This window comes from Thalia democratica, unplaced genomic scaffold (genome assembly GCF_965202585.1).
Source record: "Thalia democratica unplaced genomic scaffold, ktThaDemo2.hap1.1 HAP1_SCAFFOLD_211, whole genome shotgun sequence".
Lineage (NCBI taxonomy): Eukaryota > Metazoa > Chordata > Thaliacea > Salpida > Salpidae > Thalia > Thalia democratica.
The window spans coordinates 73,107-87,768 of NW_028139334.1; the positions used below are offsets into that span (position 1 = coordinate 73,107).

General features: G+C 25.9%; 1 protein-coding gene across 1 annotated transcript in view; it reads left to right on the top strand.

Moving 5' to 3' along the window:
• LOC145845939 (neural cell adhesion molecule 2-like) overlaps positions 1–14,190 on the top strand; it is a gene marked incomplete at its 5' end in the record, with an annotated part of 29,924 nt that extends 15,734 nt beyond the window's left edge. The window contains 14 exons of the mRNA XM_082952913.1: positions 1,964–2,117; positions 2,790–2,903; positions 3,451–3,482; positions 4,458–4,583; positions 4,868–4,960; positions 5,321–5,492; positions 6,022–6,155; positions 6,942–7,050; positions 7,136–7,231; positions 7,442–7,555; positions 11,019–11,151; positions 11,622–11,819; positions 12,472–12,640; positions 14,142–14,190. Of these exons, the coding sequence (XP_082809039.1) occupies positions 1,964–2,117; positions 2,790–2,903; positions 3,451–3,482; positions 4,458–4,583; positions 4,868–4,960; positions 5,321–5,492; positions 6,022–6,155; positions 6,942–7,050; positions 7,136–7,231; positions 7,442–7,555; positions 11,019–11,151; positions 11,622–11,819; positions 12,472–12,631 (1,635 nt within the window). The remainder of the gene's footprint in view (positions 1–1,963; positions 2,118–2,789; positions 2,904–3,450; positions 3,483–4,457; positions 4,584–4,867; positions 4,961–5,320; positions 5,493–6,021; positions 6,156–6,941; positions 7,051–7,135; positions 7,232–7,441; positions 7,556–11,018; positions 11,152–11,621; positions 11,820–12,471; positions 12,641–14,141) is intronic.
• Positions 14,191–14,662: the final 472 nt, after the last annotated feature.

A 14,662-nucleotide genomic window follows, 5' to 3' on the forward strand; every position in this document is an offset into this window, starting at 1 on the left:
ACAAAACATGTAAATGTTTACCCTAAGTGTTATGTTCTTACTATATACATTTAAGACTTAAACTACTGTTTGTTATTTAATGGTTTAACAATAAAATTTTTTATGACAGTATAACTTATATATAACTAGTATAAAGTCAATTTGTAATCTAGATAGTGAAATTTTAAAAAAATCACAAACATATAAACTCTAAAGATTTCGCATGATAAAATCAAGAAGTCTTAATCACGGTAGACTAATTTTTTCCTTTGCTTTATGAAATAATGTTTTTAAAACTCGTGCATTTGTGATAATAAAACTGTAATAAAATAGTTTTTTATTTAGTTAAACACCTTTTAAGTAAGTGCTAATAGCCGATGCTGTAAATGAATAATTTAATATGCAATTTACTTGAAACAACTAAAAAAAATCTTTTTACGTAAAACTCTTTTAGGTTTACTGTTAAAGTATTTTCTGTAAGAATTTTCATTATAACCGGCTTAGTTAAATACATTTTTTTCACGTAAAAATAGTATATACGAATTATTAGAAACAAAACTTGAATTTCTTTATTTTTCAACGGCTCAAAAATAGCTACATTACGTTTAATCCGTTAAAAGTTTGTGAAAAAACATTTTCTGTTAAAATTTTTATTAAAACCGGCTAATTTAAGTTTTACTTTTATTTAACTTGATTTTTTTTCAAACAGCTTAATAAATAGATTTATTACGTTAAACCGTTTTTTTTTTAGTAAGTATTTTATTTCAAACGGCACATTTAAATTTTACTATTTACAATCCAAAACTAGTAAATAAACACTTTTGCGAGAACACGCGCATTATTTACACTTTTTAAAGTAAACAAAACCCGAATTAACTGAAATAAACGGTAAATTTAATTTTTAATTCGCACAACCGAACACCTTATGTCGAGAGTCGCTAACTGCCGATTAAATATTCATTCGTTCCACTTTTGACGCGACAAATTGCAAACAAAACGCTTTTGAAACTTGACGGTTGGAAAAATTATGACTCATAAATGACATCATTGATTATCCGCTCTGACAAAAATTCGAGACTAAAATGTTTTATATGAAGTAGGTTTATGATTTAATTATTGATAGGTGTAATAAAAAATGTCTTAAATAAATAGTAGTTTGTAGAGACTAGTGTTTATTGTCTTTACATGCAAAAATGCTTGAAATATTTCTGTGAAAAGCGATTTGTTTATCAACTGACAAAACTTAAGACAACATTGTTTTTAAATTGCCTGTAAAAACGCAGGTTTAACATTTGATAATTTGTACACTTGTTCTAAATACGAATATTATTTAAATAAGAAATTTTTTAAGTTTAAAAAAAAAAAAATAATAAGTACTTTTTAAGATTATTCTAAAACTAGTTTTAAAAAACGTGTTTTGTTTAAATGAAAACATTTTAAAGCTTAAAATAAACCATGACGCACTTTGTAAGTGACACAAATGTTATTGAATCTTCCTGAAAAGTGTTGTTTACCAAAACTCTATTTATAAACGTATCTTAAGAAACTGCTTTTCAATAAATAAAAAGCTTACAGAATTGAAAGATGTACTGTTATAATGGATTAACAAACATCAGATAAAGTACGCACTTTTCTTAAATAGCTTGACTTTATTTATTTTCATTTCATACAGGTGCATTAAATTTAGCCTTCGTCGTTCGGTAGCTGATGCCTTGAATAATTAATTTTTATTCAGAGTGCTGTTTTTAATGGAAAAGTAAGATTAATATTTTAAAGCTTAAGCTCATGTAATCTTATATGTGTTACTTTAGTATTATCGAGAAAGTAATACATAATTTTCAGTTTTAGATTTTTTTTTCACAATTGACAAAAACAGTTCTTCAATAAATATCAGTTCAAGTATGTAGTAGAAGAACAATTTTAATGCTGATTTAAAAACATATACTTGTTTTAAGCTTATGATAAAAACTTGTATTTTTTGCAGGGTAACATAATACAGAGTTCTTTCACCAAACTAACTGAAACAACTTACGAAATAAAATACGAGATCGGAGGTTGCGACAGGAGCCAAGCAGGTGTTTATACTGTTGATGTCAACAGCAACGGAACTTCAGTAGATCTCACACTCAGTGTGACTTGTTAGTTTATAAGCGCAACTTTGAATAAAGTAATGAATTTATAGTATTAAGTTGTTTACTCTGGTAACAAATTTAATCAAAAAAAAAAACTCCCAATATGAAACTATTCTGTATTGGTAAAGAAAAATTGTTAGATAAATATTTTTAGTGGAACAACTTTGGTCAAGTGAAAGGAACAAGTAGTTGTTTAAAAGCAAGCTAAACTAAATTAAAATATCATGTTTTCTAAAATCACAGTACAAACATATGCACTAAAAAGGCTTGTAAAAGTATTTATAGATTGATAATAGTTTTTTATTATTTAACAGACCCACCGAGCTTAAAGTACTTTATTAAATACTAAAGTACAATAATAAACACCGAAAAGGCTTATAAAGACAATAAAATAAAACAAAAACGCTTTTTCGAATTGACAACTACAGTACAACAATATGCACTTGAAAAGGCGTATATAGAGATTTATAACGGTGATTTTAAATTGACAGATCCACCGAACAACTAAAATATCACTAAGGAGGTTTTATATTTATAGATTGATAATAGTTTTTTTATTAATTAACAGGTCCACCGAACTTCAAGTACTTTACTAAATACTATAGTACAAAAACAATCACCGAAAAGGCTTATAAACATAAACAAAATAAAATAAAAACGGTACTATTAAATTAACAGATCCACCGAACAACAAAAATGTCACCAAGGAGGCGTGTCACGGTGACAAAATAACTCTGAGTTGTGATGTAGATGCTGATCCCGTTCCGCATACGTACAACTGGACTAAAAATGGTTATTATAAATACAGTTTTATAAAAAACTAAATTTAAGTTTTATGCTTATTAAGGCGATCAACTAAAACTTAGCCTTAAGTTTTTTTTTTTTTTACTTTGTTCATAAAATAAATAATATCTGTAGTTTTATTCCGCATACGTGCAACTGGACTTAAAATGATATTTATAAAATAAGTAAAATAAAAACTTATACAATTTTTATATTAAATAAAGTTAATTGACTTGAAATTATGTTTCATTTTTATTTTCTTTAACCGGTTCATAAAATGTCATTAAAAATTTTTTTTCAAATTTTTTTAAGCTACTTTAAGTCTTAATCTTATGTTGTCATACATGTGCTAGTTTATGTAATTTAGTAAACATTTTTGTAGAACTTATACATATTTATGCTTGTGTTAAAAACGTTTAAGTATTAAAATGTTGAAAATATAAAAACCGTAAAGTAATAAAATTAAAAAACGGGAATTGTGCATTATTTTATAATAAGTAAGATTTTATTGTGATTAAACATAAACTATTTTACAATAAATATTTTTCATTTTCAGGGACAACTTTTGATTTTGGACAAGAAATACAAGTAAGGGATTTATTTTATTTTACTTTATTATACTTAAACATACTTGTTAAATTTTTGCTTTCAACAAAATGTTGTTAGTTTACTATTTATCTTACTAAATTAGTTGCATTTACAATGAGAGCTACAACTGTTTAAAACTTTTTTGTTTTATCTGTGTTTATTATAACTATAAGATAACTACTTTTGCCTAAAGTTAATGGTTTTCAATAAAAATATTTGAAACTAGTTCATTAAATTACTCTATCATAAATTTATAGTTTTAACGTTGCATTTGTAGTTGATTAAATAATTTGTAATGTACATTGAACAGTGGTATAGACAGTTTTTTTATAGCTCTGGAAGTCTGCTGTGTTCTTTTTATATCACAATTTTACTACAACAGTGCTGCAGTTTAATTAGTGCGGTTTTCGCGTGGTAGAATATTTAATTTTGCAACGTAATTAGTTACATATAAACCACTTAAAATCTACTTTGAATGGTACTTAGTTAAATGGTAATCCCATAAGATTACAAGCTTAATGGGAATTAGTTGTAGATACATTGAAGTCTATACTTCTAAATATTTTTTAAACGTTCAACACATTTAGATATAAACAAATTATATATGTTGTTATACAAAATTTGAATTATTAAGTAATACTAGTTAATAAGGCCTTCAAATTGTTTAAAATTACTTTCTATTTGTTTAACTTGTTGTTATACTATTCAGATTAAAAGCATTTATGTTGCATTATTTCATTCAAAGCACTAAAGTATTTCCTTCATACGATCAAACAGTACTTCTGTATTAACAGATTAAGTAGATTATCTAATAACTGACGTTAGTAGTAATTTTTATTTACAATTGGTTTCATTTATAACTAATTTCTTGCATAAAGGGTTTTAGTTATAACTTAACTAAAGTCTTTCCATAGAATAAAACTACGGACTTAGTACCTATTTTTTTCAGTTAAAATTAAATAAACAACATTACAGGTATCAATAAGCTCAGATGATGATTACACTACTTACACTTGTAAAGCGGAGAACAGTCACGGGCTCGGTATAGTTAATTATGACGTCATAAGACCCAAACAACCCTCGCCTGTCAATAGTTTACAAGTTAGTTATATAAACTTACGTATATAACCTATAAACCTTTATAAAAGTTATTTGTGTTCTATAAAGGTATTGTATTAACATTTACTTAAGGTTATACCTGTAAAACATCAAGTTTGCATTTTACACTCAAAAAAAGTATGTCAGTTACTCAGGTCAAAAAAACTTTCTTAAAACTTTTGTAACGATATTATCTAATAAAAACTAAATAAAACAACCAAGTATTTTTAAAAATCAAGCAATTAGACTTAACAACCTTAATTGAAACAACTTCCATATGTAAACAGGTTACCAAGACAACGTCGCGACGATGTTACGTTTCATACAATTACAGTGGCAACAAAGATGGTGGATTCAAGTATCGTGTTACTCATTACCAGGTAGTTTTTTTGGTTGGTTAACTAACTTATTTTGCATATTTAAAATATGTTTGAAATCTTTGAATACTAAGCATAGTTTTTATGTCTTTATAACAGGCATTATCATAAAACAATAATAGTTTAAATATTTTCCTAAAACTTCAAAACCTATACGACAGACAAAAACTATTGGTAACTGTTTATAACAGTTTTAATTAAAAAAAACTAAAATCAAAATATTTACGAAAATAATAGTTTTCAAATAAAATATAAAACTGTAAAACAATGACAAATTAGTACTTGAAGTTATTTTTTTCTTGTAAGTTTCAAACTCGATTTGATAGTATAATATATGTCATCTTGAAACGAGTTTCATTACAGGTAGAAGACGGCGTGCAGAGTGGGGAAAACGCGACTTTGTGGGTGGAAAAGAATGACGTCATGCTGGAAAACCTGAAGTACAACTCAACCTACCAAATAGAAGTTGCGACCAGCAAGTGCAAAAATACTTTCAGCGAAATATCGAACATCACGTGCACTACAAAAGAATTAAGTGAGTCGTTAAACCGTATTATTGTTTTTGTTTCAATAGTAATTGATTTAAACAAATTTCCTCGAGTAATTCATTATACAACTTTATCATGTTTTACAAACTTTTTAAAAGCTATTAGCGCGAAAATATTGTAAAACTTTATATGCTATAAATTTATATATTTTTTTTATTTAAGATTTTCAATCCTTTTTAATTTTACTATTAAGTAAAAACATAGTTAATATACCTGTTTACAAGGAAAAAAAAACTGTAATTTTTCTTTCATTAATAATTTTGTTTAATCAATTTGAAAATATTTTGATAAGTAAAATAACTATCTTTTCGGTGTTTACAACTGAGCACATTTTAAAAAAAAACAATAAATACTTTTTAGAACACCCGTCAAGTATCAACATAACTAACATAACATACTAACATAACATGAAAAGTTAAAACAGAATTATTAGAGTTAGATCAAAACAACTTCTGCTTTCAGTATTAACAAATTAACACAACATTTTTTTTACTAGTTATAAATAATTATTTTCAGAGCACCCGTCAAGTATCAACATAACTGTAGACAGCAAACAAGAAGATTGTGACGAGAAACTCTGCGTAAAGTGGGTATTTCCCGATGTTGAGAGTAAAGACGAGATCAAAACTATCACCATCGTTTACAAAGAAGTTTGTTATCATTTTTGTTATAACGATGCTATGTTTCGTTTTAAACTTGAAAAAAAAATTTTATCACCAATATTACTAAAATATAACAACAATGATTTATAACAAACTCTAGTTTTAGATAGCTTTTTTATGTGTTTTTCTACTTACACAGTAGAGGTAAAAATAAAGAAATAATGATTTTATTTCTTTTAGAAGGTCAGTTTGATGTAGAAATTTTGTTTTATAATAATTTATTAAGTTATATATGTAGTGTTTTTGTCAGCTTATTTTAAGTGATGTAAACCATCTTATTTGTCAAAGTTTTATACCGAACTAACTCTTAAATCAGGAAATAAATTTAAATTGTTTGAAACATTTCAGAAATTCCGGTGTTCTAACCTTTATACATATATATTATTCTATCTTTTCTTTAGTTTGTAAATAATAAGACTATTCAAAATTTTTCATTTTAATAAAAGTGTTCAACTATAGTTAAAATAAAATAAGTATAAGATAACAAAAGATTTGTTAGTTTAGTGTTTTGTAGCTTACTTTGTTATAGAAAAAATAAAGCCATTACACTTCACATAATTAGATCTACATAAAAAAAACACTATTTTTACAAATTTAAAGACCTTTGTAATTTAATAAACTCTTAATCAGAAAACACCTTCAAGATTTTTCAATATAAGTAAACCTGCTAAATAGGTATAAAATATTTAGGTAAACATGTAGGAGTTGTAGTAAATAAACTCCTAAATAATCATAATAGTTTGTTATCCTAAATTTACATAAAAACTATAACAGAAAGTTGCAAAAGATGTTGAAAGTCCTAAAAAAGTCGCAAAGAAACAATTAAAAATGACCAGATACACTCACCAAAAAGAGTTTGATGACGGATTTGTTGCAATAAAAGGTACGCTAATTTGAAAAATAAAACTATCAATAAATTTTAAGCAAAATCACCATTATTTTACTATTAGTTAATCAACTTTTTGCAGAAGGTATTGCCGCTAACACCAAGTACAGCTGGCACGCAATATTTGAAAACGAAATCGGTGAGAAGAGAACGGACAAGTTCGAATACCTAGTCATCAGTAAGTTCAACAAATAATTATACATGAGTGTTAAAAAATATATAGTATATCGATTTATTTTTTCTACAGTTATTTTGAATTATATTTAAATTTTCTAACTCTTATTTCATAAAAAAATTACAATCTCGACAAGCACTATAAATTAGCATTTAGTTTTGACAAATGTGATTTTATTGAAAAAATTATTAAATCCAGTTTTTCTTCAAACAGAGCAAGACTCACCCAGTAGTTCTGCCCCCACCACGAAACCCATTATGACGTCAAAGAGCCCAACATTTGTACCGTTTATCGTTGCAGCAATAGCGGTAGTCGCCTTGCTGGCCGGTTAGTTGAATTATGACGTCACGACACTGTTTGTGTTACGTCATAAACAGTATGTGACGTCATGACGTTTGTGACGTCTGTTGGGTTGAGCGCTGCTTTTTGTTTTCCGTCTATTTTACTAACAAACTTGTGCTAACAAAGATTTTGCCTGTTTTGTGATTGATAGAGTTTTTAATTTATTTTGCTTTTGATGCAAGCTTAAATTTGCTTGATTGATTTTATATTTGGCTTTGTCAGAGTTAATAACGTACATTAACAACATATTTTTTTAAATAAAAATTTACTTCATTTATTATTTGAATTAAATTTAATTTTTTTCTTCATATTTTAGTGTCTAAGAAGTTAAACTAAAAATACTCTATAAGTACTATAGTAAAAAACTAAAACAAATTTTGCTAAACTTCGTGCAGTAAATGCTTTTGTGATTAAATTTTGTTTTCAAATATTTTTTTGTTTTCAATGTATACTATTCCATACTGTTCAAAGCTGCTAGCTTTTGAAAGCTTTGTATAAGCTTTAAAGTATTTTTTAACTTTTTGCATTTTTATTATTAAACTCTTTTTATTAAAAATAAACTATTCAGTGTGCATTAGAGTACAACTTAATTTTGTTTTAATAAAAACTGTAAATACTTTTACTTGATACTCTAGTTTAACTTTTTATACAAATTAAAAAAGTCAAGAAAATGTAAAATTCTGTATGTTAAACAGATATTATTGCAAAGTTTGTCTTATTAGTTGCTTTAACTAAATTTTGTTTTTGCTTTAATGGTTTTATTTGACAATGTGCTAGTGTATAAAAAACAATTTGAAATAAAAAACTATTTCTTTTCAAATGCTTTGAAGTTGAGTAACTTTTTTTTCAAAGAACTAGTTCCGATTAAACTGTTTACTAAATTACTTAACAGAAACCTAATTTTTAACTAACCTGTACAACTGTTGAGTTACTTCAAAACTGAGATTTTTAAATTAAAAACGTTTCTATTAACAAAAGCATGGGTTTTCTAACAAGTTCGTTTGAATCAATAAAACAAAATTTGATTTGAAGTGTCGTCATTATATACTAACAAACAAAAAAAATAAATAAAATATCAGAAGTTAAATTATTGTTATTTTTAATAATATTCAAATTTAAAAACTGCGTCATTAAGTAAAATTAAGTTTATAAAGCTCAAACTAGTACCTAGTAAGTGATATAAGCATGCTAATTTTTGAAGTTGAGTGGTTTTTAGTTTAAACTGCTTCTCGTATATATTGAGTTTGTAAGTTCTTGGAAATAGAAAATAAAAATGTTATGTTTATTTTAATTTGAAATACCCTTTACGTTAATTCTTTTTATTTATTTGAAATAAATTTTTTTAAGGTATACTAAAACTTAAGTTAAAAAAGTGCATGAAGCTTACGAAAAAGTCTGTAAAACTTTGCTGAAAACTATTTAAAAATATACACATATAGTAAGTATGTGAGTATAACGTATACATTGTAAAACTAGTTTAAAATTTTATTACAGTTGTGCGCTTGAATTCCAGTTATATTGCTTTAATTTCAACTCTATGTCATTTGTTGAGCATAAAACTGTTTTTTTAAACATACCCTTATATACCACTTTTTTATCGAAAGAACACGACCAAATGTTAATATATTTCTTATGGCTATTTAGTTATCAAAATTAAAACGAGAATTTTTTATTCAAAATAAGTTCATAAAATGTTAACAGCAAACATACAAAGTTAACTTAATGATATAATTATTTGTCTAGAATAAACATTAAACATGTTTCTTGATATTTCAAACACATTCTTTTTAATCTACACTTATGTTATAAAACTGTATTTAACTTTATATATTTAAAAAACTAATATAAAAGTTTTGAGAACTTTAGGTTTTCTAAAAGATAAAATACTATCGATTTTTTTAACAAAAAAGTCTAAGAACATAACAAAGTTTTGTGTAGAAAAATTAATCTGTAACGACAAGATTATTTATGTAAATGTATTTTTTTAAACGACAACACGTTTTACTATGTGTTACTAGCATTTACTTAATCTTAAGAGTTTCTTTTTAACTACAGTTACAAAAGATATTATTATTGGTAAAACGTTAAGTATAAATAGTAAACAATTTTAAGTATTTGCTAACTCTTAAAAGTTACGATTAAATAAGAGCTAAAACTCTTTTGTTTTTGCAGATAAAAAATTAAAACAAGTGAACAAAAATGTTTAACTTTTAATGCTTCACCGTTTAGAACAAAAGCGATCTATTATTAATAAGAAAGTTAAAATTTAAACACAATAGTAGCAATTTAGTTTGATTGAAATTTTCACGTCTACTTTTGCACATAATAAACACTTATAAGCCACAAACTCAGTACTTAAAGTGGTCTAAGTGGCAGATAACACTTGTAACTTTTTAATACAAAAACCTTACACAACCTTAAACAACTACATACTGTTGACTTTATAAATTTCATTTTTGAAATCAAAAACAATTTATCGTAGTAGGTTAGTTAGTTTTCATAACAGTAGATCAAATCAACATGTATCTTTGTTATCTTGAAACTCTATTTTGCAATATACTTTTTTTTCTACAGTTATACCTTATAACTAGTAAATACACTGATGTTTTTGGTTTAAACAATAGTTATAATAGAAAGTTTTACTAACATTTTTATAGTATTCCTTCATTTCGTTACTTAAATTAGTTAAAATTTCCAAAATTATATTTTTAACTAAAGTTATTTCACCTCTTATCTTTAATCAAAGTTTTTATTTTATAGTTCTAAAACTCAAACATGTAGTTTATAAGTAAGACAACATAGTTATATAATTGACATCATAGTACAAGTTTCATACTACTCTTTTTAGGTATTTTACCGCTGTGACGTAAACATATTGACAGTTTAAACTGCAGAGTTTTATTAAACAAAGAGTTTGTTCAAGGCTTTAAATATTTTATCAATACATTCTACGAAACTTGCTACGCGAGAACAGCTACATATGTTTCACAACAAGCTAAACAGCAAACAATAGTAATATCTTAAAAGACATACTGCGCTGTACTGCTAGACATATTTTGTTACATTTTTTGTACATTTTTATTAAACCTGGTACTTATAAAACACTTAAATTGCAGTAATATCATTATTTAGCACATTTTTACTAAACGAAATATTATATCAAACCACTTAACAGATTAAATATTTGTTAAAGGCTCATAATTATCTGTTAATATAGATTGTCTCGAAAACTCTAAGTTATAAAAAAACACAATCATCAGTAATGTTTTGACAGACATATCATGCTCAACTGCAAGACATATTTTGTAAATATTATATGTTCACTAAACAAAACATTATATTAAACCACTAAAAGGATAAACAATTTTTTAAATGCATACAATGATCTATTTATATTATAAGGCTAAAAATTAAATTTATAAAACAAACATCAACATTGTTTCAACAGACATACTGTGCTGTACTGCCAGGCAGCAGGGACTCATTTACTTCGTTTCAACGAAATTCTGCAACCAGGACAACGAAAGTGAAAACCTCACTAAAATCGATGAGGAAAAAGTGGACCTGGAAAAAGCAGAATCGTGAGTTTTCCTATAAAAGAAAAATTAGTTACTAAAAAATATATGTTTGAGTGCATAAAGTAAAATTTGTTATTTAAAATTCAGCACAGCAATATGTTTAGATAAAAAAGACAACTATGTTTATAGCCAACTATTAAAAGTTACAGTAACTTGCCAACAGCATACACCAATTATCTAAACAAAATTATCATTATCATATAGAAAACCGTATGTTTCAACCAAAACATTTTTAATAATCTTGTTTTTAAAAATAATAAAATAAATAACAATAAATACAAAACACAGACACAGTGAGGAAAAGCAGCTAACCGTTAGTTAGTACCAAAACATATTTATAACCCTCATGTAAACACGCCAACGCATATACCATATGGTAGTAAAATGAATTTACAACATAAATGTACAAACTTTCTTTCTTGTGGAAAATGTTTCATGCTAACAGAAGAAATTTAACAATCGCATTAACGCAGAAACAGCGAAGAAGTCGAAGCGGACGAACCGGACAAGTGCGAACCGCTCATCGAAGAACCCGATCAGGAAGAACCACTCATGGAAGAAGAAGACGAGAAGATGGATCTGAACGAACGGTTGATCGAGGGATCGGAGGACAAGGAGGAACAGCTAGTGGAAATCGGTGAGGAGAAGGAACCGGTTAAGCAAACTGAAGTGTTGGTTTTTTATACTTCTTGTTACAATATTTAACTATTTTTGATTATTTGAATTATGAAAAAGTTTACGACAATAGCTTTTTAATACCTTAAGTAAAATTGCTTAAAACCTAAATGGACTAAATTAAATATCGAAAATACTTTTAAAGTTTACATTGTATTTAAGACTTATTAATATTTTTGTTGTTTTTTTATAATTGTTTAAGGCTTTCAGAGAAAATGTATCCAAATTTCCAACTTCTTTTAGTCTAAAGTTTTCGATTTTATTTCTTTATTCTTACGTAACATTTTGATAATTATGAGCTTTACACAATTACTTTAATTATTTTTAACTTTAATTAAAAGCTTCTATTTACCCAAGTAAAGATTAAAATAAGATTATTTGCTACAGAGAAAAGTTCGTTACTTATCTTGCCAGTATCTCTAGAATAAGTTCAATTAATGTTTGTAGATTAGTTAAAACCAAACAATATAATGATAAAACATTGTGTGATCCATAAAACTCTTGTCTTCATTTTAACTTTTTCTTCTTTTTATTATATGTGTAGAACATTTTTAGTCTTTACTATTTTTCTAAAATCTCTGCACAGTATAGAAATATTATTTCTTGACTAAGTATTTTGAGTTTTGTAAAGCTTATTAAATACATTAGCGGAAGAAGTAACTCTAAGAAAAGCACAAAAACGTTTATCACTTCCGGGTCATCTTCTCTATCTTCGATAAGTGAAATAAGTGACACATTAACGCCAGGAAAACAATTATCAAGCTCAGATGAAACAAACACGCTAAGGACCACTGCGAAAACTTGTTGACAGTTTTAAGTAAGAAGTGTGAAACAAAACTCGTTTTAGATTTTGTCATGCTTCTAGTATGGAGCTTGGTTTATGAGTTTTACTGGAACAACACACTATAATCTAAGATTACAAGCACTCTAAGTTCGTATTAAATGTATTTATGACTAATAAACTGTGTCAACTTGACCTACACTAAAAAACTAATAAATAACTTTTTTAAACAGATGTTTGTTTTTTTACTTTTTGTTTATATTAATTCAAGCTTGCTTTAAACTTTAATACATATTTTAAAGACCAAAAATTAAAACTACTTATTTAACAGAAACACTCATTTTATTCATTGTGAAGTTTATGATTATAAGCAATTAAACTTTAAAGTGTTTCTAGTGATAAGGGTTGCTTTTAAGAAGTAAAGAAAACAATTTATATTAAAAAAAAAACTTTTGGTGTGAAACTTTTGTTTTTATATTACAAACGATTGATTTTATCTCATCTCATTTTTTTGAGTGTTTAGAAATTTTTAAAATACTTTAATAGAAAAAAAATAGTTTTACCAATTCTTACATATGCAATGTTGATTTTATTTAAGTTTTGCTTAGTTTCATGCTTAGGTCCTATTTGAATTTTTTATGGTTTTGTCAACATATTTTTTTAAATTATGAGAAATTACAAAAGCCTTTGTTCTTTAAAGCTGGTTGTCAATTACAAAAGGCTGCCGACCTCTGACACGGTATGACGTATTTTCACAGATGTACGTAAAACATAATAATGTTTTTAAACAGTTTCATGTTTTTCTTCATTCCATAACTGCATTAAACATTTTGTCATTAGTTGAGATTGAATTTGCTAAACAGTTTTAAAAAAGATACAATAACCAAGCTCGACTAGCAATTATCATATTTATTACTTATTATTAGAAGTTTTAATCTTAAACTAAATGTTTTTATTTTTCAGAAACATGTTTAAGTTTGTAAAAAAACGTTTTTGTTTTATATAAACATCAATCTCTGTTTTACTTTTTATGTACTAAAAACACTTTCTTTTGTTTTTGTTTAAAGGATATTTTGTTGCACAATATTTCTTAAGGTAATTAACATTTATTTTCTTTTGGTTGTAAGATTTTATCGAGTGTGGTTATGAACTCAGTGTTTTTTATTTACCTTCAGCAAACTTTAGGTAACCTTCAAATCTTGGTTTGCATTAAATAAAATACTTGATCATTTTTAAAAATTCTTTTAGCTCAAGTGCTTAAAGCCACACAACGATAGGGCAATACTATTTTTATACAAAAAACTAATTACTATTGTTACGTTTTGTTAAAAAATAACATTTTATTTTGTACGAAAATACTTTGCTAGACTGGCTGGTACCAAAAAGTAAAAACAGCTCTACAGAATGTTGTGAAAATTCTCAAGTACTCCACATATTTAATATTTTTCTTGTAATTAAATTCTTATTCTAAAAATTTAATATTTATTTTATGCTTTATATTTATTTTATTTTTTTAAACAAAATATATTTATTACAGCAAGGAAATTCATGCGGAGAACGGAGATGTAGAGGAGAAGAAAAATTTGGTGGACGATCAGCAACCAGGAGGTCAGAATTGACTAAAACCTGATTTCTACGTTGTTTGGATGGATTAAAAAATATATATATCAATATGTAAAACTTTGCTTTATAACAATAGAACTAATGCAAAAAATATATTAAGCTTTCACGTTCCTGTAATTTTTTGTTAAAACTAAATTGGCTAAAACGTGGTTTAGAAAAAAATATTTTAGTTTTAGAATTAGAGCTCCAACGATCAATTTTGAAAGAAATATTTTATTTTGATATCACTTTTTAAAAAGGAAATTTTTAAAAAGTTGTTTTAATTGTTTAAATTTTTAATAAGTTAGTTGAGTATTTCAAAAGATTTTTAAATAGTACTCTTTTAAGTTTGCACCTCTTAAATTTGTTAATTTTTAGTATTTGGCAGTATTCTTTTTTAAACATAAACAAAAATACACATATAAACTATTTTATAAAATATAAATTAAAGTACTT